Source organism: Myotis lucifugus, unplaced genomic scaffold (genome assembly GCF_000147115.1).
Source record: "Myotis lucifugus unplaced genomic scaffold, Myoluc2.0 scaffold_32, whole genome shotgun sequence".
NCBI classification, from domain to species: Eukaryota; Metazoa; Chordata; class Mammalia; order Chiroptera; family Vespertilionidae; genus Myotis; species Myotis lucifugus.
Window position 1 is genome coordinate 5,703,792 of NW_005871080.1, and position 26,107 is coordinate 5,729,898.

Consider the following 26,107-nt stretch of genomic DNA (forward strand, 5'->3'; position numbering starts at 1 on the left):
GGTGAGGCACAACATTAGTAACAAAGAAACAGAATTTCCGGAGTTGGAGGCCCAGAAATTAGGATTTTAAAAAGATTCCCAGGTGATTCTAATGTGCAGCCAAGGTTGAGAACCACTGACTTATGGAAATGTAGGTTTTTTCCTGATTAGATTTTTGTTGTTTTCATAATTTTGAGAGCAACAAAACAAATGTTTATTAAGCTTTTCTTATGAGTCAGAGACTGTTCTAAGCAATCACTTAATCTTCAAAATAGATATTCTCATTACCCTCATTACACAAATAGTGAAATCATAGTTTCAAGACACTTGACAAGTAGCTTAAAATAGCTGATGAAGCCTAAATGTAGAATGACCAAGGATATTCACAAACAAATGCAAAATCACCTAGGACAGATTTTAAAAAAATGAATCTGAAATTCTATAACAGCAATATTTCCCCAAATACTTGAACACGGTACTTAGGCTTCTGAGCTGGCAGAATTACAAGCAAGATGACAGGCACATTCTTTATATATACAATGATTTTTTTTTCTGACTTAAAAGCAGTTCGTTTGACTTTCTCTATTTTTTTTTATAATTTCTATAAGTTCCTCTTCTTCAAAATGCATGAACTGCCTGACTGGTGTGACACAGTATTGAATGTTGACCTATGAACCAGGAGGTCACAGTTCAATTCCAGGTCAGGGCACATGCCAGGGTTACAGGCTCAATCTCCAGCAGGGGACATGCAGGAGGCAGCCAACCAATGATCCTCTCTCATCATTGATGTTTCTACCTCTCTCTCCCTCACCCTTCCTCTATGAAATCAATACAACTATATCTTTTTAAAAATGCATGAACCTAGGCACCCAGTTTAGAGAACTTAGGTAAGCATATACTCATATATCTTGATGTCTTTACAAATGTACAGGAGGCTGTTTAAAGTCAAATAAAGAAATGATTATTTCATAAAGTAATCATTCAAACTCAAAATACATCACAAAGAACTTAGGGAAAAGTTAAATTCATTTTAAGATTTCTACCACTTGGATCATAGAAAAGGTAAAATAAAAATACAATAGAAATATAGTCTAAATGAAATCTTGGCATGAATTCTAAAACACAAACATTTTAAAGTTAATGAAGTAAAATTAAAAACCATTAAATTAGTTTATAAGTAACTATTATCTCAACAAGCTCATAAATCATTTCTGCAAACTGAATATGAACAATAACAATTAAGATGCAATCACATAGTACTGGGACTAGAAATTTGACTCTTTTGCCATCAGAAGTTAAAAATGAAGCAGGGAGCTAAGTTACTTAGAATGAAGCTATTAACAGAACTTTGAGAAAAGGTATTGGAAGAGAGTCAATAAATAATAATAAAGGGAAGATTTTAATATTCTTTGAACATCTGAAGTTTCCTAAAAGGAATTTCAAATAAGTATTATCTAATGGAAAGCATCACATATTATTGAGGCATGATATTCAGATTCCATAAGAGAAAGCCACCAGGGACACACTGAATGTGATTTTGGATGCTAAGATTTATGAAATGAAATATCCAAACTCTCAGTGATCTCCTTAATAAGCCTTTAGTAGCAGAATCTTCTGCATAAATCTCTAAATATTTCATACACTGAATTAATTTGACTTATTCTGCAAACCTCTTACCTCTTCTCACCTAGTACTTCTCCAAAACTATAACAAAACAACTTACTCCACTTTTCTTAGCCTGTGTGAAATATGCAGTTCAACATTGGAGCAAAACCCAACATGTAAAAAAAAAATCACAGTCTTTTCTAAGAAGGTACAATTGCATTAAAGACTGCTTTAATTTGACAATTTATCATTACACATTTAATAATTTAAGTCTATGTTTAGGAATATGAACCTGACTGAGACTTAGGTTATTTCTTCCTCTTCTTTTTCCTCTTCCTTTTCCCTTTCTCCTCACCTCCTTTCTTCTCTCTCTATCATTCTTTCTCTCTCTTAAGGTTTCAACTTAGCACTAAATGCAATTGTATTACTGCTTTCATGGCTTCAAAAAATGTGTTTAATCAGGCAAACTGTTGTAATATTACAGAAACCTGGGACATTTGGGGTACAACATGTTCATTTATGCTTAAGCAAAATCTGTAACAGCAATTGGGGATAAGTTTGAATGTCTGTCATCTTATGTACTAATGTTCTCTATAACCTAACCTCAAGAAAAAGTATATTACTGAAAACCTTCATCAAATAATCATTTTTCACAGAATCCCAAACTTCCACAGAGGTTGCTGTATTCAGAAAGTAGTAAAAAATTTATACATTTTTAAATTTTTCATAATACAATGTTTGACAGCTAAACTTTAAGAAACACGTACATAGCACTTTTTCAACTTGAGAAAAGGAAAAAGATGAACAAGTTATAGTAAAGTTTGTTACCAATTTATCTGCACTTACTGTGCTTTATTGCACCCACCTCTTCCAACAAGGGGGAGGGGAAGAAGGTTACCAAAGCCATCAGTATAGTCAGTGACACACAGATTTAGATCAAGTCGGTTTCAGATTCCGAGTTACCCCTATTAGCAATCCCCTCATTGCAATGCTTCACTTTCATCGTTTGAGAATCAGAGAGTTTAAAATCTGAAAAACAACCGTAGAGACCCCCCAGGCCTAGTCATTTATGTCCCCTCGCCCCCTGAGCAAAGACCTGTTGAGGTGAAGTGACCTATATTTGTAATCTTGTTCTACGGGAACAGTCAATGATTCATCTTTGTCTTTAAGATAAAATAAAAATTCTTTACTTGGAATGCAGATTTCAATGCCCTGGCCTCTGACTGGGCACCCTGCCCAGAACACCCCATCACAACCCGATCCCCTTCAGTCTGACTCAGAGTCAGAAGGCTTTCTCCAGTCAGCTCAGATATTGTCTCCTCATCAAAAATTTCTCTAGCCTCTCTTTTTCTTTTCACTCCTCAAACTGAACAGTAAGTTCCAGAACATAGGGGGTCATTTACACCTCTATCCCCAAATACATCGCATACTGCTTTGCCTATAGTAGATGCTCAGTAAGTGTTTTTAGTTTATAAATGAAATAAGTGATTACTAACTTAGCACCCTTTTGTGTAAACATCAAATTAGTCTTTGATTCTCCATTCTTGCCCATCTATCCAAACTTTTCTGTCTGTCCTCTCAATTCAATTTCCTAGTAACTGTGTCCTGGTTTCTTCATCTCATTTGCATTACCATATTTTAGATAATGAGCAGCTCACTTCTGTATGATTGCAAATATCCCTTAACTGACATTCATATTTCTATTCATGAAAGTCCTTTAGTGTGCTGCAACCTATCTGTCAGAATCGATCCGGAATCCTACAACTTCTTATCACCTCTCTGCTACCCCTTTGCTTTGAGTTGTCATTCTTTGCCTGCTTCCCATAACAGTTTCCCAGCAGCTCTTCCAAAGCCCACCCTTACCCTCATACAGCCTATTCCCAACAAAGTCACTAGAGCGATCATTAAAAGTTGTTATGTCATGTCACTTGTATGGTAAAATGGGCAATAGATGCCACATCTTTATATTGCCTTACAAGGGCCTGCATTTCTGGAGCCCTTTCTCTCTCCAATTTCATCTACTATCTATAACTTGGCTTGATCAATCTGTTTCAGCCATGGGGGCCTCCTTGCTGTTCCTTAAATACTGAAGACACACTCCTGTTCTTGGACCCTTTGATAAAATATTCCCTCTGCCTGGAACGCTCTTCAATAGATAATTGCTTGGTTGTCTCCACCTACTTCATCCCTTCATCCACATTTTATTTTCCAGATGTGGGCTTTTTCCTGAATGCCTTTTTAATACTGCATGTTACCAAGGATCCCACATACAGTATTCCTATGCTTACCCTCACCCCGACTTTTTCAATTGTCCATAGGACCTATCAACTTCAAACATATTGTTTAATTTGCTCTTTATTATATGTATAGTCTGTTTTCCCTTGATGAAATGTAAACTCTATGAGGGCAGGGATCTTTGCTTTCTTTTTTTCATTCATACCAAACACACTAAAAATTTCCCAGAATATAACAGATGCTCAAGAAATATTTTTTAATGAGTGCAAATGTAGTACAGAGGTATTTTGTAGCTGTTCTTTCAAAGATTAGAAATCTAAACTCTTCCACAATGTTCAGTGAAAACATTAACTTATTTTTATGAACAATTATAGACTTACTCATAGTTTGTTAATTATAGCCCTTACTTTTAGTTTGTTCCAAGTTTCATTCATTCATCACCAGTAACAGTGTTTCTTTCAGCCTCTAATGACAGTCATTTTTAATCAATCAATCAAATTTAGATAAGCAAATGTAAACAAGGATGGGTAACACTCTACCTTCAGGGAAATAAGATCAATGTGCTAAGATTTGTTCATGGCTTCAGGGGAACATAAGTCTCCCTGTCAAGTTCTTAAGCCATTCTTCACAAAAGGGCATTAATATTGCCAACAGACCATGCAGAATGAGTAGTAAGGCTTAGGAAACAGAAACACAATTGTTCCAGTTCAAGTCAATATTAGGATCCAAAAAAATAACAGTAGTTCAGGCACATATGGGGAAAGTGGAGTTAGTACACAGGACTAGGACCAGAGAAAGCAGTAGATATAAACTATAACAAGAGGCCTCCCAATAAACCCAACTGAAAAATGAGACAAAGAGCAAGGTGAGTCTAAATTCAGGCCGTTGGAAACCAGCACATTTGTAGGAAATCTAAAGGCATGGCTACGTGAAGGGAGGAGATTCAAAGGTGCTAATAACAAATGAAAGTCTTGAAAACTGACAAAATAGGATGCTTCAGCCCATAAATTGTACATTTATCCCTTGATACCCGCAACCAGTCCGTACGACTGTTGTAAGACTTGGCATAGCCATAGTATTAGAATGACAAGTAGAATATTACTAACTCAAATTTAGTAAAGTTCAGTTCCTATTTTCTAAAAAATATTCATCTATTCACAATTTCTCTACTCTGTTCCGTCAAGTGATTTAATACTACTTTGGAAGGAAAGCAGTTTGAAGTGGTATCGCAAGGTTCCATCCCTTTTCCTCTTATTTGCCCACTCATCTGTAAATATTGCTAAGAGTTCTTCAACTGTTTGTTATATATTCTATTACATCAAGTCTTACTCAATAGGAGGCTTGTACAAATATGTCCAGTGAGCTAACAGTATGATAAGCATACTGTTATTAAAAAGTGCTTCCTGACATCATGCGTTTTAGTTAATAAAAATTATTTCCAGAATAATGTGTTGTCCTTACAAGAACTAAGTCAATATTTTCTTGATGTGAAAGATTTATTAACAAATAAAATCTTTGAAAATGTCCTGCATGTACTTTCTTGAAATATATTATTTTTGAAATATTGGTTTATAATATTTTGAAAAAATATTGACATTAAAAGCACAAGAGAATACATCTGAATTTAGGACTTTAGAAAGAACAATTTGCCATGTAAATTAAAATACTTATGAAGAGGCCAGGCCAGTGTTGCTCAGTGGTTGATCATTGACCCATGAACCAAGAGGTCACTGGTTCAATTCCAGTCAAGGTACATAACTGGGTTGGGGACTCAATCCCCAGTATGGGGTGTGCAGGAGGCAGCCAATCAATGACGTTTCTCTCACATTGGATGTTTCTATCTTTCTATCCCTCTCCCTTCCTCTCTCTCTAAAAATAAATATAAACATATTCAAACAATCCTTATGAAGAATTTTTTAAGTTGTCTGCAGCTAGTTTTCATTGGATGTATTTGGTCTTTGTATGAACATATGAAAATTCATATTTAATTTGACAGTATTTTGCAAATCATATCCCTTCAGAATAACTTGCAAAGTAGAAACACTTCCATATGTTACAAAATGGTTTGTCTATTATGCTGAGAGTAAAGAAAGAACTATATATTCAATAGCAAAAATTTAAAGATATTTTCTGTCTGGCCAGCATGGTTCAGTGGTTGAGTATCTACCCATGCACCAGGAGGTCATTAGTTTGATCCTGGTCAGGGCACATCCCCGGATTGCAGCCTCGATTCCCAGTAGAGGGCATGCAGAAGGCAGTGAATTGATGATTTTGTCTCATCATTGATGTTTCTAACCCCCTCTCCCTCTTCCTTCCTCTCTCTGAAATCAATAATAATAATAATAATAAAATTTAAAAATAAAAATATTGTCCTAGGCATCGTGGATGGTGGAAGTAAAAAAAGATCAAAAGGACAATGTCCCTGTACTCAGGAAATTTATAATTAATTTATTATCAATTTTTCAAGCAGGCCCTTTAAAAATAAAAAGAGTTAACTGGCTTTTTTTGCCTAAGTTGCCATGGCTTGTGCCAAATGTTCTATGAGCTTGACCAAAGCTGCTTAAGAGGGATTGGTGTGGGAACCAAGGCAATCTATCTATCCATGAACTGGTCTTAATGAAGACAGTTCTCAACTCTACAGAAAAAGATAATTCCCATTCAATTAAATCCTCTCTTTGGAGTAAAAAGTGAACAAGGAGAAAATGAATAAGATGGGTTTAGACCTTTTCTCTGAGCAATGTTTTATACATGTTTTTGTGGTGTGTGAAGTTAGCCTGCCCGGGCCATGGAAGCTCTGGGACCCAGTGGTGGGTCTGTGTATGATGAGTAGTTACTATGAAGTTCTCCATGCTGCCCACACAACAGGTGGCATTGCACCATGGCTCTTTTGACAATCATACAGCACCAGATTTTCTCAACAAGAATAAATAAAAGTTTAGCAATAATAGCTCTTCATAGTTAATATTTTAAAAAACCTGCTGATTTCAAAGGTCACTTTAGGGATAAAACTTGAAGCAATTAAAACAAGACTTGAAGCTCTTTGAAAAGTTTTACTTCTTGTGTCTTGAAGGTTCAATGACCTCATATATCATCACAGACACTAGATTGTAATTTCATAAGAGGAAATAAATTTTGAGGTTTCAAAGAATTCAGCTTTCCCAAATTAATAATTATGTTATCATTTTCTAAGAGTAGTGATTTTTAAGTAACTGTGGTTTTATCTTTTTATACTGATAATTACTGTTTCAACTTTCTTTTAAAAGCCACTTTATCTCTTGAGTTGAAAAGCTCAGATTATTTGCTATATTTTTTAACTCTGATCACTCCTTAGTGCATAAACTTTATTTTTATGATCACAGCTAAAATTCATCAAATGTGACAATTATCTGGACAATTTTTCGTAGTAAAAATTGTCACGCCAAGAAGATGAGGGATCCTTTCAGAGTTATTGATCTAAAATAGTTTCCAAATGAAAATAAGTGTAGGTTATATGTCATGATTCCATAGATGTGTTTTCTTCAATCAACTTGTCTTCTTTTAGAAACCTTATAGTGAGAATCTGGGGACTAGGTGTTATGACAGGTATAACCCACTTCATGAGTGTGGCTTTGAAACTAAGGGAGAGCATGAAACAAAATCAATGTTACCTCTGTTTATCATTTTAAAATATTGTAGAATGGAGATAAAGAGCAATTTTTTATATAAAAGGCAGACTGTTACAAGTTAATTCAATAACACAGATTCCATAAAAATTTTAGTGAAGAGTATAAGAAGGAAAAGATCACTTGACATATCCCTTTAAGACATGTCATTTAAGCCCTAGCCAATTTGGCTCAGAGAATAGAGCATCAGCTCTCAGACTGAAAGTCAATGGAAAAAATATCCTCAGGTGGGGATTAACATAAAGAAAAAAGAAATGTCATTTAAGTAAATCTTTATACTTCCTTAAATTTATTAAACTAATTAAGGGGAATCTCTCTCATAGACAACAATTTCAGCCTTCAGAGTTACAGAGTAAATTTATTCACTTAGTTAACATTGCATTCCAATTTGCAAGAGATTAGTATCTATAAGTCTCCCTACTGCCATGCTCAAGATTTTCCGAAGCAGCTCTGAGAGTTACTTATCCCTCCACTGCTCTCATGGCAGTGTCTGGGAGTTCACCTAGCATTTATTAAAATGTTTCCTGTGGCATATGTCTAACTTTGTGTTACCGATTATTTAAATGATTTATTTAACTATTGAAATAGTATATCTCCAAATAGAGTGTAAGATTTTAAAATCATAAGCAACATCCTATATTTATTTGCATCTATGAAAATATGTTTTATAAAAATATTTGTTGGTTATATTTGATACATCTTCTTAATTCACTCAGGATTATTTTCCTTACATGATAAAGCAATGATCACCTTAGAAAAGACACTTTTGTTGGAGTAAGGTAAAATGGAGGTTTCACCATATTTCATTCCTGAGATTAGAAAGTTATATAGATATATTGTAGGTCCTCATTATTTGATGACAAATAAAATATTAGAAAAAATCAATTTAAAATAAATCAAATGTAAACCAGTAACCATACCTTCATAGTAATTAATGGATAAAAAAAATCAAATATTTGATTGAGATGCTCTTGAAAGAGAGTCTAGGCCCTGGCTGGGTATCCCAGTTGGTTAGAATGCCATCCCAATACACCAAGGTTGCAGGTTTGATCCTCCATCCGGGAATATACAAGAATCAACCAATGAATGCATAAATAAGTAGAACCACAGATCGATGTTTCTCTCTCTCTCAAATAAATAAATTTTTTAAAAGAATAACTTTAAAAAAATAAAGTTTAACATTATATAAAACTTATAATTTTGATAATATATAGATTAAAATTATAATATGCTAGTTATTAAAAAGAATAAATAATAAATCTAGTTTTGATTTTTGATTTTTTAAAAATTTTGTTTTATTGCTTAAAGTATTACAAAGAGTAGTACATATGTCTCCTTTTTCCCCCCCTTGACCTTCCCCCGGCCTCCCCTACCCGCCAGTGTTTTGTGTCCACTGGTTATGCTTATATGCATGCATACAAGTCCTTCTGATTTTTTATTTTTACTATCATTATATTTTGACAAATATAATGATAGTGAAATATAAGCTCTTCTTTTATTACATTTAACTTTTTCAGCATGACAGTAAAGATGATGGTTTCTACAAAAATTTTTGAAGCATTCATTGTTTCCTCTTAATCCCTGATGTCAAGTCATTTATTTTTGAAGTACCGTGTCTAATTTCCTCTACTTCATCTGTTAATGGTTCTCACTCTGCCAGATTCTCATTGTTCATGATTTTGTGATTCAGCAATTCTTTATAGTATCACTTGCGTCATGAAATCCTGAATCTCTTAAAATATTTTACTTTACAATCCATTTCACTATATTGTCATTGGTATTTATAACATTCAGCAAGAAACCAAGCATTTTTTTAGTAATCCATAGAGATAGATGCTGATACTAACTGAAGAAAGGTGTCAAGTAAGAGCTAATTTTATAAGTGCATATTTCATTAGTGAATATTTCCTATTGTGACAATCTTTGCTTTCCTATATTACCATGTATCTTTGGGGACTGGAGTAATGCCTTGTTAACCAGGAACTCTAACAATTTACAACCAAATGAAAATAAGGGTTAAAGAGTAAGCAAGTGGTAAAACTAGAAATGGAAATTGGTGTCCTCTACAAATGTTTATTGTTGAAATCATGACTATGGATGGTATGCTCTTGGGCAAGAGGACCAAGGGTAGAGGCACTTAGAGAATCCTCGTAAAATATAGAAGATTAATCACACACATTGGAACAGAAGCAAGAGAAAATGGTACACTGGAAGCTTAGGTCTGTGGGAGGTAAACATCAACGACACAGGAGATTTCCAAGTATATCTAACATGGCTGAGAGGTTCAGAATCTGTGGCTGAGAAGTTGTCCACAATAATACTGAACACCTAACTCCATCATAGGCTCAATAGGTAGAACAGATGCCTTGAGAAGTCTTTGTCATATTTCAACTAGAGATTCTGTGAAAACTGTCACTTCAAAATTTCCTGATATAGGCCTATCCTATTTGAAAGTATCTGGCTGGGCGTCTTGTGAATTCAAACACCTTGCTACTGCCACCTACACTTCTTTGTTCTCTCTTTAACAAGGAGGACTTATGCAGATACCAGACAAGGATGTGATTATTAGTAAGTCGGAAAGGATCCCTGAGAATCCAAAACAAGGTTTAAATTATAGATAAGTTTGGGACCATGGCACTCTCCAGCATTGCCTGGAGAAGTATGTGGAATCAAATACATCAAATGAGCATTGCCCCGAATAAAGGTGCTTTAGATGTTCTCACCCTGTAACCTTAATTGTAAAGTTGGACCAAGCATGGCATAAGCTTATCTTTTATTAAATATTTTTGCTAAAATTTTGATGCTTACTTTTATATTATCTTAGGCTTGTCTAAATGTTGTTTGTTGTGCCTTTTTTCTTCTTCTTCAAGTTGCCAAATAATAATGATACTAAACTACCTTTCTGAGTTCTAAGATTTGCCCTAGCCACACACTGAAGTCAGCCAGATGATTTGGCTGGGCCTTTTTAACCTGCAAATTGCTCATTACAATAAAGGAGATGACTCAAGCTCTTAATGAAGTTTGAAAAATGTCATCTCTATTTAAAGCCTTCAATCAGACACCTCTAGATGATTATGGAAATGTGTGGGCATGGTTTGAAATTCCAGCATTTTCATCCAAATTGTCATTAGGTCCCATTCTTGGGCACTCAGCAAGCTTTTTTAAAATTCCAGGAGAAATGAGCATCTCAAGAGATCGAATTAGGACATGGGAACATTGGAAAGTTTGTTAACCGGCATGAAAAGTGAGGAATAGAAGTTTGGTATATGCGATATCATTGGACAGGGCAAAAAAGTAAATGATAGAAGGAATCATAATAGCTCATATGATCCATTCCTGTATTCATGCTAGAGTCTCTCTAAAAATAGGGTGCGAGGGGGCGGGGGGCTCGCCAGTGTGAGTCAGTGGTTGAGAGTTGACCCAGGCACCAGGAGTTCATGGTTCAATTCCTGATCAGGGCACATGCCCAGATTGTGGGCTAGATCCCCAGTAGAGGCGTGCAGGAGGCAGCCAATCAATGATTCTCTCTCATCATTGATGTTTCTATCTTTCTCTCCCTGTCCCTTCCTCTCTGAAATCAATAAAAATGTTAAAATAAATAAATAAAAATAAAAAGGTGGGGGGAAGATGGTATGATCTTGAATTAAAGTCTATGGACACTTACAGAATAATCTCTTTATGGAATTCAGAAATATTTGAAGTCACTAAAATCAAAAGAATCAGTATTGATTTAAAGTGTACCAGAAACACAACATTTATCAAGGTAAAAAGACAATTTCAAAGGTATTTAGGCACTTTTTTTAGTGATACATTTTTACTGTCAAATTTTTATAATTGAAAGTATTCCCCTTCATATCTCTGAGCAATAATTACTAACTTTATAGACTAAATAGATGTCAGCACTCAAGGAAAAAAAGAACAAGATGCTATTTACTCATGATTAGTCTTAATTTAGTATAATCTTAGCTACATACAAGGGTTAGCATATGACACTGGAATGAGAAAAAGGGATGATAAACTAGGAAAAGGTCAAATTCCAGTTGAGACTAACAGCTTGAGTTATGATGCTTAATGCAGTGGATTGACTCTGACCTCTATTCATTCTCTTTATTGGCAAAATGTTCTTGGAAGAAGTCTTAGGTCATAGGTTTTGAACAATGGCCAACATGCATATTTAAACAAAAAAAAAAAGAAAGGAAGTGAAATATCTTGGTAGAGATGTAATTTATCAGTTGTTAATGGAAACATCATTTTAAAGATATTTCAAAATTATATACTGAATATTACACTTTTATAGTGCAGGGTTCCATATCCTGGGATCCACTCTCTACACCAGGTGGGCCACAATGCCCTTCTTGCCCAGCCTTGATGAACACGTGTGCATGCCGTTTAACCATGCACCTAGAATACCTCTCACTAATTTCCACCTTCATCTTGTTCTACCTCTTTATTGAAGGCTTTGACTACACAATTATTGTACTATAAATATATAGCCAAATGAAAGAAAAATAATGTGTGTGTGTGTGTACTTTAAAATTACTTGTTAAGGAATGAAAGATTCAACCAGGAAAAGAAATGTTATTTGAATACTACTTATTTGAAATAATATGTTTAGCCACTAGATGTCACCCTTTTTTAAGCAACAAAATTTGCAACGGCAATATCAGTTACATTTCCTATAGGGTATAAGTTGGTACCATTGGAATTAGCCATTCTGACATCACATCAAAGAAGCTTTAACACACAAATCAACAACAACAACTAGGATTTCCTGTAAGGCGGGCTTTGTGAGTCAAGCCTGATTTGGGTCTTGTCAGTCTCCACAGCCAAATAGTTGAAATGCAACAATAGTTAATAAAGTATAATTTTCAAAAAAGTTAAAAGCACGACTCTTATACAAATATAAAACGAATAACACATAAATATCTCATTCAACTCATTAATTATGGGGGAAACCAGTAAGATGTAAGAGAGAATCAAGGAATGGAAACTTAGACAGTCAGGCTGTCAAAGACCTGCGGAAATGAACGTGGCCTTAGGCACAAAACTGTATAAAGTCCTGAAGATCAGAAAATGTGATGCTTGGGGCTATGTTTTGTGCTTGAGAGAACTGATCTCTGCTACACAAAAGTCTACAAGTTAAAAATGCAAGTTCTTAGCCTACATGCGTGGATCACATACAGCACTTAAGTGCCTGTGCTTAGTGCTTTACATGCATCATCCCATTTTATTCTCAGTAATTTGAGGTAGATGCTGACACTGACTTTAGTGTGAGACTAGAACAGAATGTCAAGGACCATTCTTCAGGTCACGGACCAGCAAGTGGTCAAGCTAGCATATGAATCTGGTCTGCCTGGTACGGTCTTTCTCCTGGGAATATGAACTTAGCTATTACAGCATCAAGAGAATGTTGGGATTCTACAACTTGAGACACATGTGAGCATACTACAATGCCTTCACCCTCTCCTGCTCCTCATTCATAAAGGACAAATAACAGTGAAGAAGTCTCAAGTGTAATAGACTGATGTTGTAAGCCCAGATCTTAACTGTTAACACTCGCATTCTATAGAATTGTGTAGATTAATTATCACACCCCCTCTGCCACTCCCAATGCCTGCTCTTTGGGATGATACAATATGTCAGATCCTCTATTACAATTTAAATAAGTGGAGAGTAGAAAGTGTTCAGAGTGATGGATCTTCACCCAAAAGCCAGCAATATATTATATACCAGCAAAAAAGTATGCTAGATAAAATGTTATCCATGAGGTCTGCTAAAATTGAAAAGAGGCCTTTTGCCCTAGCTGGTTTGGCTCAGTAGATAGAGCGTTGGCCTGTGGACTGAAGGATCCCAGGTTTGATTCTGGTCAAGGGCACATGCCTGGGTTGTGAGCTCGATCCCCAGTAGGGAGCATACAGGTGGCAGCCAATCAATAATTCTCTCTCATCATTGATGTTTCTATTTCTCCCTCTCCATTCCTCTCTGAAATCAATAAAATTTTTTAAAAAAGAAAAGAGACCTTTTATAATATGCACTAGAGGTCCAGTGCACGAAAATTGTGCACTCAGGGGTGGGGGGTGTCCCTCAGCCCGGCCTGTGCCCTCTTGCAGTTCAAGAGCCCTTGGGGAATGTCTGACTGATGGCTTAGGCCCACTCTCTGCCATCAGTTGGACATTCTTAGTGCTGCTGCGGAGGCAGGAGAGGCTCTCGCCACTGCCGCTGAGCTCAGCGCTCCCCCTGTGGGAGCACACTGACCACCAGAGAGCAGCTCCTATGTTGAGTGTCTGCTCCCTGATGGTCAGTGAGCATTATAGCGACTGGTCGTTCTACCGTTTGGTCAATTTGCATATTAGCCTTCTTTATATAGGATGATATTCTTATAATATATGGTTTATATTCTTTTCAGAGAATTTGGGAAACAGGGAGAAATCTAATGAACTGACAATCATTAGAAGAAGAAGTCTGCCTGACAAAATACCTGTCTAGAGAAATTCTATTTAATTTTAAAACTTTAAAATTTTGAAGAAATTTATATATAATTAAATGAATTATAGAAAATTATCTTAAATTTCTAGGATTCATATACACAGAACCTCAGAAATATGATGTGCTCCAAGCTTTATTATAATTCAACTTCAATTCTTGAAAAGATTATACCACTCAGCCAGTGGCTGGGAAGATATAGAAAACTAATCATATATTATTATATGACTTATGTTACTAGAGCCAGTCTCCTTATCACACATACTCTGATACAACTGTGAAAGGTGTGTGTGTGTGTGTGTGTGTGTGTGTGTGTGTGTGTGTTTGTCTCCAAGGATATTATTTATTCATCTCTATACAGATAAAAGTAAAGGAAACACTGTGAGGTTCACAGTCAAATAAAAATGTGTCTATGTGTTGGTGTATCACATTTGCATTTACACTTGCTCTAAAAAATGAAGAAAGTTATATAAAATTTTTTTAAAAGCGCTGCTTTTTATGTAGGCAGTCTGTTGTCTAGTGCTCAGCTTCTTCATTTTTCATGGGTTATAAAATCTTTTAGGACAGAAGACATTCCTTACAAGATCATCATATTATGTTTCTAGCTTTAGAGGTAGATGTGATTTTAGTAATAAAACACCACATTTAAGGCTCTATTTTGCACATCTCTTGTTGCCTTTGATTTATTCTTCGATGTGAGAAATCAGAACTTTTCTAAAGTCTAATTTTTGAAAAAAATTGAGTCGTCTCTTTTCATTAAACCATCTGCTCTACATGATTACAGTGACTCACTATTATCACTGAAGCTCCCTTTTTGTGATTACATTTCTTGTTCAACCAATTGAGCTCTTTGGGAAGCATTTATTTATGATAAAGCACATCATTGTTAATATAGTAGTCAAATGATTATAATCAATCCAGATTCTTAATGGATAGCATCTTAAAGAATTTATGTAAATTTAATATATTATCAATGCAAATTAGTGTATTTAACACCAAAGAAGAATCTAAAGATGGTACTCACGCAGGTTTAATTGTATGGGCATGCTTTTCATGGACAAAGGCACCAGCGAGACCTCCAGCTCCTGAATTTAAATACTGGATTGAAAATAAATTAAATTATATGGGTTTATCTGAATATATGACAAAGATAAACAATGTAATCTTTTTCTTGTTGTTGTTAAGAAACCAACTTTTGACCAGTTCAATATGTGTGATTATTTGAACATTCATCATAAAATAAATTTTGGGTTACCTTGTTCAAAGAAAAACAAATAAAACATGGAAGTGTTAGTTGAGAATAAATAGCTATTACTTTTTTGGCTAAATTTTGCCCCAACTAATAGATAACAGTTCCACTGAAGTCAATCTAATTTCAAAGCTCATTAGTTTCAATTATTTTGTCACAAAAATATTTAAGTAATAATAAAACTTCATATTTTAAAAACACCTAGATTAAAAATGGTTTCCTTTCTATGCTCCCTGTCAATTAAATTGTCTTCAAATATCAAATGCAACTTGATTTCATAAGAATTATCTTACACATGTAGAAATTTCACAACATATTAAAAAAAAACACCAAAACTAAAAACTCAATTAATTTGAATTAATTTTTAAGTGTGAAGTGTTGTTATTTTCCCCATAATCTCCTGACTTTCTATAGCAGCCAGGGAATTGAAGGAATAAGTACTCTATAGTAGATGAAAACACCAGAATTTAATTATCATACTATAAGATTGGATGACTATAATTAACTAAAATCAGAAAATATACTAATAAAATGGAGAAAAGTAATTCAAATAGCTAAAATTGGTCAACTTTCTAGTGTTTTAATTAGGTTAATGTTAATGGGGAATAAAAGGATGTAAATATATTAACTAATTTGTACCTTATAGGAGCACCAGCAGGCAAAGTCAACTCCCCAGTCATGTAAGTGGAGTTCAACATTTCCAACTGCATGCGCTAGATCAAAGCCAACAAAACAACCCTGGGGGAGAACATAATAACAAGTTTTAAATTTGCTTAATGATTAGAAATAGTCCGTACACATATCTTTAAGAAAATCTTTGACAAAGAGATCAACCAAAGGACTTATATGCATGCATATAAGCATATAACCCATGGACACAAACAGTAGTGGGGTGAGGGCATGTGCTGGGAGGTGGGAATGGCTGGGAAGAGGTCAATGGGGGAAAAAGGAGACATATGTAATACTTTAAACAATAAAGAATTTTAAAAAATTAAAAGGACCAATAAGAGATTGTTCTCAGATAAAAAGAAAAAAAAGAAAAAAGAAAATCTTTGACAAGCTAATATAACAGAAATTTGGTTCATCCTTTGGTGCAGTGGTTCACTAAGAGTGAATCACAAAATCCTGGGCATTCCCAAAACACTTTTAGGTCAGAACAATTTTCATAATAGCAAGACATTCTTTGCCTTCTCCACTGTGTTGATATTTGCAATGATAATGCAAAAGCAGTGATGGGCAAAACTGCTGGCACCTTAGCATAAATGAAGGCAGGGGCCCCAAACTGTACTGGTTGTCACTGCACATCAAAGCCATCCAGTTGGGGAGAAAGATCATCCTATTTTAAAATATCCTTGATAAATCTGTAAAGATGATGGATTTGTATTAAATCTCAAAATATTCATATTTGAAGGTTTAATGTGGGAAGTATGCTTAAAATATTCGACCACATTCTGAAGTAGGATGGTTCTTTCAGAGTAATGCACGTCTGCAATTGAGTAGCAATCTGAACAAGCCACTTTTACTTAATGAAGAATCTCACTCCCCCACCCATGGAAGAGAAACCGTTAGACAATATTATAAATGTATGAGTCTGTCAATTCAAGAAAAACAACTCACAGTATTTGTTTCTATTTTTTTTAAAGAGTTTCTAAGAGAAATTAACATTTTAAAAAACTTGTGCTCACTTCTATGAATATGACCCCTTCCCAGTATTTAAAGATATTTCTCCTGAGCTTAATAGTGATATATAATTTTAAAATAATACATAATGAAATATGTAAGTAATTGGAAAATATCCATAGCTCAGTGAAAATATTCATAGCTCAGTGAACCAAATGGCCAATCTTGATGTTACATATCATGGATAAAAGGTCCATTCAAAATGCAAAATCAACCAATGGATTTTACTGTAACAAAGTACAGGCAGTTCAGTAATTTTGTTTCACGTTCTGCACTACAACTCCCAAGAAGTTCTCACTTGTCAAATTTGTGTGCAGTATCAAAAAATATGCAGTTAAACTACTCCTGCTTTTTCTGACTATATGTCTGCACGAGGAACAATTTTCTTCCTATTCTTCACACACACACAAAAAAATTGAATGCAGAAGCAAATTACACACATACACACAAAAAGCTGTCTTCTATTAAACCAAACAGTAAAGGAATTTGCCAAATATAAAACATTTTTTTTGCTTATTTCAGAAAATATATTTTTTTCTTAATCATATATAATTTTTGTTAATATGTAATGGGTTTGATATTGCTATTCTAAAGTAAATTTAGAAATAAATAAATATATTTTAAAATTGTTTTAATTACAAGTACAATAAATAGAAAGGGATGTAAAGATAGCATAAAAGCCTTTTAGAGAACTATTGCTGTAGTGTATCCTACTAAACTGGAGACATTAATGGATGTTTTAGTTTATCACTTAATCCCACATCATGCCCACATGTACTTTAATCAGTTCAAGTGTACACATGTTGTGGTAAATTGCCTTAACAGTTCCAATTCTTTGTCCCTTCTTGTCCTTTGCCATGTAATTTTTCAGTTCCTTTCACTGTGGGCAGGGTTCTATTCTCTGAAACTTGGATCTGCCAGGTGAGTTGTTTTGACCAGTGGAATGTTAGCACATGTACTACAAGTAGAATCCTTAAAGCACTTGAGTGGTTAGGCTTGCTCTCTCTTGCCCTCTGCCATCTCTGTAAGAAGGACTAGCTTGGCCAACGTGCTGGCCCAGATGGAAGATGAAAAAATGTCGATCAGAATCCATCTTAATGAGCTCAGCTTGGTTCTGCTGGTCTCCCCACTCTCCTTTCTTTAGCCAGAGATACCTGCGTGAGCTCAGCTGAGACTAGCAGGATTCCTAAAGCCAAGTCCTGCTCCAATCAGCTGACACAAAGGTGACTGTGGGAGCCGAGAACCATTTATCCCAAGATCTGCCTCAGTGGTATGCAGATTACTTTGAGGCAACTTTAGCAGCAGGCTGCAGAGAAACTCCTGCCCCTCCCTTTAACTACCTAAAAATCAACTTGAATTAGGGACCTCGGCCATAATAAGAGATTATCAGAGATAACTTCTTTTGGCTTATCTGTAGGGCAGGGCAAACGTCTATTTACTAAACATCTGTTCTTCTTGTCATCCTGCAATAATCTCTTGACACTTCCCAGGTGTGTTACCTCATCCCTAGACCAGGATGTCTTACATACTGATGTTCCCTTTCTATCTCTAAGCCAACTCTGCATGTAACTCTCATGTAAGCGGAGGTCCTGTACATATGTATGTATTACTTTTGGTTTTCTCTTGCTAATCTGTCTCATATCTATTTGATTATTAATCCAGCAAGAAGAACCTTGATGGTAGAATATTTTGTTCCCTCCCACACAGCCCATAAAATAATGATGTTTTTTACTCTATGCTGTCTTCTTCCTTTACACTGAGTGGAATCTTTTTTTTTTAAAAAAAAAAATGTATTTTATTGATTTTTTACAGAGAGGAAGGGGGAGGGATAGAGAGTTAGAAATGTCGATCAGCTGCCTCTTGCACACCCCCTAGTGGGGATGTGCCCACAACCAAGGTACATGCCCTTGACCGGAATCAAATCTGAGACCTTTCAGTCCGCAGGCCGACGCTCTATCCACTGAGCCAAACCGGTTAGGGGCCTGAGTGGAATCTTTATCAGCTCCTTATTAGCTGAGTCTATTCTGACTTATTTACTTGCATGGCTTCAAGTGTCTTGTATGTCTGCCTAGTAGAATTCGGTGTTTTAGAAACAAATACTTCCAAAAAGACAACCTGGATTAGTGAATTTGTATCATCCAAACTGTACCTAAGTAGTAACTTTCTAATTTAATGGCTAACCATCAAAACCACTTAGCTTTCTGCAAATCAGCGTAAGTTTTACTTAGAGAATACAGTGACTCACTCCACATTAAGACAACTTTGTACCTGAACATTAATTTAAAAGAAAAACAATAACTGATCATAAAATGGGGGTGGGGAGGGTGATAGTTCACTTTGTAGAAATGTTTTACCTCTTAGTTCTTCTATTGTTTACTATATACACATATAATATTACATTCTCAAAACTGTAAATTTTCTGCCACTTTGAAGAAACATCTATCAATTGAGGTTTTCAAAGGAAATAATTGCAGAGGGGCCAATTTTAGATTGTTCTAACACCTCTTAAGAATAAAGAAATTCAAACTGTTATTATGGGTACTTTCTCTAGAGGAGAGGATGCAAACTATGACCTATTCCTAATAAATAAAGTTAACCCTCTCATTGTTAAATATTGTCTATGGCTGCTCTGTAGGTGAACTGAGTAATTGAAACCCAGACCATAAGGCTGACGAATTCTAAACTATTTACTATCCCATCTGTTGTGGAAAAAGTTTTCTGACTGTTACCCTAGAGCCATGGTCGGCAAACTGTGGCTCGCGAGCCACATGCGGCTTTTTGGCCCCTTGAGTGTGGCTCTTCCACAAAATACCACGTGCAGGCGCACATACAGTGCGATTGAAACTTCGTGGCCCATGCGCAGAAGTCGGTTTTTGGCCTGGGCGAGTCTATTTTGAAGAAGTACTGTTGATATTTGTCTCTGTTGACTAATGAGTTTGCCGACCACTGTGAGAGCATAGTTTCTATTAAAAACAACATTCAACATATTGAAGAATCAGTTAATTAGAAACCTTGCTCATTATAATGTGGACTAAACTTGCATCTCAGAAAAAGTTTTTACTGGTAAAATATAACTAATTTGGGGAAGAGGTGTATTTGGGCTTTGTTCCTCACAAAAAAGAAGCAACACATATCGTAAAAATACAATGGATGCTCCATTTTAACATAAGATTTAGGAGTGATAGAAAAGAAATACAATTAATTTCTATCAAAATTTAGAGTTTAGCAAAATCTGGGTTTGCAAACTTAACATTTTTACAACTCAACTTTTCATAGATACGATTTTACAACTTAAATTTTCTTGGAAACCTCAAGGATCAGAAAACTCAGCACTTTATTATCAATTATTTATAAAGAATAGGCACAATGAGGAAACCATGAAACTTCACCTACTTTATCCCATTATTAAAAGCCCTGTGTTTACATCTGTGGCACCACATTAAAACAACAACACGCCGAAACCGGTTTGGCTCAGTGGATAGAGCGTCAGCCTGCGGACTGAAGGGTCCCAGGTTCGATTCCGGGCAAGGGCATGTACCTGGGTTGCGGGCACATCCCCAGTGGGAGATGTGCAGGAGGCAGCTGATCGATGTTTCTCTCTCATCGATGTTTCTAACTATCGCTCTCCCTTCCTCTCTGTAAAAAATCAATAAAATATATTTTAAAAAAAACAAACAACAACACTCACGCTCCTACAATATGTTTTAATGCATGTACAATTCTTTCCCCATAGATGGCATAAAACATAAATTATTAAAATATAACCATTTTGATTAAAAGACCAGAAGATACAAAGTTGAATATTACCACAAAATGATTTTACAAAAGTTTCACTAGATGGCAGCATCATAAAAATTAAAGAACTCATCGTTCCTCCAAACCTCTCTACAGCTATCTAGTTAATATTTTTTTTATTATATTACTTCTAAGAGTAATTAAAACAATATGAATTGGTGAAAACATAAACTCCACACTTGAGTACCTATTTCATGTAAATTTTTAAATAAACAAATATTTGTTTAACAGGTTTTATTAAAATTACCCACAGGGCTCACACTCGTATTGATACAACCACATAGAAGCATAGGAGTGTTCAGCCACCTTGCTTTATCATTAGTCCCCAGACTATTGCAGTAGTCTTCTCTAAATATATTTTTATTGAATTTAGAGAGAGAGGAAGGGAGAGGGATAGAGGGATAGAAACATCGATGAGAGAGGAAGACATCGATTGGCTGCCTCCTGCAGGGCCTGCACTGGGGATAGAGCCTGCAACCCTGGTATGTGCCCTGACTGGAATCTAACCAGCGACCTCTTGGTTCCTGGGTGGATGCTCAACCGCTAAGCCACACTGGCTGGGCTGTGGTAGTCTTCTAACCACTACAAATACTTCCAGCCTTCCTTCCTTCCATGAGCTTGCAAAATCACACATTTGATTGTAAGATTCCCTGTATTCATTCAAAGAACCACCCATTAACTTCACAATGGAACTCACTGTCCTTGATTTGGCTCCTAACTACATTTCAGATCTGGTCCTCTCCGGCTTTCTTGTCTGGGGTGTTCCATACCTCCTTCCCTCTATTTGCATAAACTTTTCTGTCTCATGCAACATGAGATCCATCTTGCTGATGGACACTCACTTATCCTTTCACTGGCCAAACAGGTCTGTATTTAAAGATAATCAACAATGTGCAGAGCACAAGCACGAACCCAGGAATTTTGTGGGGTCCACCCTCAAAGAACTTTTATGCATATATGCATAATCCATAGACATAGACAATAGTGCAGTGAGGGCCTGGGAGGAGGCAGGAATGGGGAGGAGGGGGTCAATGGTGGGGGAAAAGGAGACATTTGTAATACTTTCAACAATAAAGATGAATTTAAAAAATAAATAAATGAATAAACAAAATAGAAATAGACCCAGAAATATAGAGAACAAGCTAATGGTTGACAAAGGGGAGGGGGGAGGGGTGTTGGAATGAAAATATAAATAAAACAATGAAACTTTCCCCTCTACTCCCCTCCCGCTCCCCCTAAAAAAAGATTGTGTAATAAAATCCACAGGGCATATGAGAAAAATGGTTTTTGGGACAACACTCAAAAACTTGGTCAGTGACACACAAAAAATGGATAGAAACCTGATAAAGATGACAACACAATTTTTCACATGTTAAGTGATTAAGAAACAAAATAAATGGGTAGAGGTCTTGAATAGCCTTTTTTCCAAAGAAGACAGACAGATGGCCAATAGGCATATGAAAACATGACCACCATCACTAATCATCAGGGAATTGCCAAAATGAGATATCACCTGTCAGAATGGCAGTTATAAAAAAAAATCAAAACAAACAAGTGTTGGTAGAGAAATTTGATTCTTCATATACTGTTGGTGGAAATATAGAGGGTACAGCCAATATGGAAAATAGCAAGGAGTTTATTCGAAAAATTAAAAATGCAACTACCATATGATCCAGCAATTCCTCTTGTGGGTATTTAACCAAAAGAATCCAAAACACTTGAATCCAAATCATAAATTATGTTCATTGAAACATTATTTAAAAGAGCCAAGATATGGAAACAACCCAAGCTTCCATTTATTGATGAATGGGTAAGCAAGATGTGGTACATATATACAATCTAATATTACTCAGGCATAAAAAAGAATGAAATATTTCCATTTGTGACAGCATGGATGAACCTAAAGAAGTAAGTCAGAGAAAGACAAATACTGTATGATTTCACTAAAATGTAAAATCTAGAAAACAAAATAAATGAATAAACAAAATCTAAACAGACTCATAGATTCGGGAAACACACTAGTGGTTACCAGAGAGGAGAGAGGTTGGTGGGTAGTAAAATAGTTGAAGGGAATGGAAAAGTACAAATATTCAGTTATAAAATAATAAGTCATGTGTGTATTATATAACAAATATAGCAATCTTCTCTATATAGAAAAGTCTAATATGCAAAGTGTCCCCTCAGGAGTTCAGCCAGGAGACCAGGAGTTCGATCGCTCACTATGATGTGCGCTGACCACCTGGGGGTGGCATGGAATGAGTGAAGGCCCTGGCCAGCAGCCGGCAGCTGGGGAAGGGAGGCCCCAGCTGGCAGCTGGAAGGCCCCAATTTGCCCTGATCACTGGTCAGGCCTAGGGACCCCACCCATGCATGGATTTTGTTCACTGGGCCTCTAGTAATATTATAATAACTTTGTATGGCAACAGATGATAACTGGGTTTATCATAGGGATCATTTTGTAACATATATAAATGTAAAATCACTATGATGTACTCCTGAAATGAGTAGGATGTTTTATGCCAATTATACATTAATTTAAAAAAATTTTAAAAGAACTACAATGTGCTGCTATTAAAAACTAATCAGATCTGCTTTTGGTAAGAATGGTGTGCAATAAAAACTCTCATGTATATGCCAGATTGATACAACCCTTTGGAAAATTAGCATTATTGATTAAAAATGACCATACACATACCTAATGTTCTGAGAATTCCCCTTCTAGCTACATATTTAACAGAGATGTGTATGAATGTTTACCTAAAGAAATTTATAAGAATGTTCAGAGTAGCATTTATTTTAATAGCCCTCAAGTGGGGAAAAAAACACCTAAATGTCTATACTGATTATGCTGGAAATAGTGATCTATTTCATACACTGTAATTATACACTGAAATAAAAATAAAACTACTACTACATGTAACATGAATAAATATTACAAATGTAATAGTAATCAAATGTCAGACACAAAGTAATACATATTGTAATATTATAAATATATATGTATCTATCTATATCTATATCAATCTATATCTATATATATGTATATCTATATATATCTATATCTAGATATATATGTATCTTTATATAAAGTTCAAAGATGGACAAAGCTAATATACAGGGTGTCCCAAAAATGTATACACACTTAAACAGCTGATATAGCTCAATTGATGTTTCTTTATTTTCAGATTTAACTCATTAGAATTAATAATTATTCAAAGTGTGTGTACACATTTTGTTAGAAGTCAGGAGAGTGGTAGAGAGCTAATAGGCAGTATTTGGAAGAAGGCACAATAGGAGATACTGAGTGTTATAAATGTTCTAGAATTTTTTTGCTGTAGGTGTGATGGTTTTCAGGATTCAAAATAACTCATCAAGCCATTTATGATTTCTCTCTTTTTCCCATGCATGTATTTATTTAATTAACATGTTCTTCACAATTTCTGTCACTTTCCTTTTACATAAATGTAAAGTTCCTACTTCCAAATACTCTTGTTGTTTTATTGCTCCATCCAACATCATTTTTGTTTCCAACCATACTTCATGTCTGAAAACTTTCCTTTTTTTTATCTCACTGAGCCACTCCTAACAGCCTTTTCTATAATTTCCTATCTCTTTCTTGATTGACACCTTTAATATTCTCTCTGCCTCTCCTTCAGCTTTATCTTCATAGACCACCCAAGAGAGCTATGTCTGTCTACATTTTAATGAACTTTTCTCAACCTCCGATGATGATGGGGGGAGTTGTATAGCAAGAGTATAAAAGTTTGTTAGAACAATTTTATAATGGATCTAAGTCTGCTATATCACCATTTAACTCCCATAGTACTAGTATATCAGTTCTTTGTGGTTACATTTAGATGAAACTGCTCATTCATATCTTTATTTGTCTGAAAACTCCAAGAGAACTTCAGTTGGTAGGCACTTATGATATTGTTTAAGTGAACAGAAGCATGCAAAATGCTGAGAGAATGGTTTTAGCATCCAAAGTAGTGAAGAATGAGAATTACATAACACCTAAGTAAATAAATATATTTTTATTTTAAATGGGAAATAAAGAAAATGAATTTCTGAGCCACTTTCTGTAACTTCATATTGAGGACCTATGAGGGGGAGGTGACCATCCCTTAACAGCAGAAAGTGTGCAACCCAATAGATATTTTATCCTCTTCAATATCCACACTGAATTTATTAGCTGGGTCTTGTTATCTCAAAATAACACTTTTGAAAACAGAGACTCAGAAAAGGCAAGTAATTTGCTTAAAATCATATAACAATTAAATGATGTAGCCAAGACGAACCTTAGACTGTGTGATTGATTCCAAAACCCATGGTCTTTCTTCTCTGTCTCATGCTCATTTCTATGAAGGTTAATGAGACGTGTGTGTATACGGAGGGATTCAGGGACTGCTGATTACTGGTATAACATTTTAAAATATGATTTTTATTGGCCTCCCTTTATTTTGGTGCTTAACATTTAATATCTAAATTAAGAAGACATTATCTTTATATCTTTTGTAATGCACCACTTTCACAGTTATCTATCAAACCAGTTGGAAGTCATGGTTGGAAGTTCCTAGAGACTGCTGATAACGGTGCTAAATTTCTTTTCATTAGTTCCATTCATTAGCTTCAATAACTGAATATATTAACTAGACCTCACACATAGATTAATCCCATAACTTATTAATGTTCAGAACAAAACTTGATTGTCACCTTTTTAAATACATTATTTCATTGCCGAATCAAATAGAACTGCTATTTAAGGATTTTTTTCCTATTCTATATAGTTTTTTTATTGTTTAAACTATTACACACAGTAGAACATATGTCTCCTTTTTCACCTATTGACCTCGCCCCAGCCCCCCACCCCATCCCACACACATGCCCTCACCCCCCTAGTGTCTGTGTCCATTGGTTGTGCTTATATACATGCATACAAATCATTTGGTTGATCTCTTACCCCACCTTAACCCTCCTCTGCCTTTCGCTGAAGTTTGACTGTCTGTTCGATGCTTCTTTGTCTCTATACCTATTTTTGTTCATCAGTTTATGATGTTCATTATATTCCACAAATGAGTGAGATCATGTGATATTTATCTTTCTCTGACTGGCTTATTTCTCTTAGCATAATGCTCTCCAGTTCCATCCATGCTGTTGCAAATGATAAGAATTCCTTATTTTTTACAGCAGCGTAATATTCCATTGTGTAGATGACAAAGGAGGCAAGGCAGTCTCTTCAATAAATGGTGTTGGGAAAACTGGACAGATACATGCAAAAAAATGAAACTAGACCACCAACTTACACCATACACAAAAATAAACTTAAAATGCATAAAGGACTTAAATGTAAGAGGGGAACCATAAAAATCTTAGAAGACGCTATAGGCAGCAAAATAGCAGACATATGTCATAGCAATATC

The 26,107-nt window shown here is 35.3% G+C and overlaps 1 protein-coding gene across 1 annotated transcript in view; it reads right to left on the minus strand.

Annotated features, from left to right (window-relative positions):
• KYNU (kynureninase) overlaps positions 1–26,107 on the minus strand; it is a 94,440-nt gene that overhangs the window by 22,770 nt on the left and 45,563 nt on the right. The window contains exons 9-10 of the mRNA XM_006086876.3: positions 15,853–15,951; positions 14,989–15,062 (exon numbers count right to left, since the gene is read on the minus strand). Of these exons, the coding sequence (XP_006086938.1) occupies positions 14,989–15,062; positions 15,853–15,951 (173 nt within the window). The remainder of the gene's footprint in view (positions 1–14,988; positions 15,063–15,852; positions 15,952–26,107) is intronic.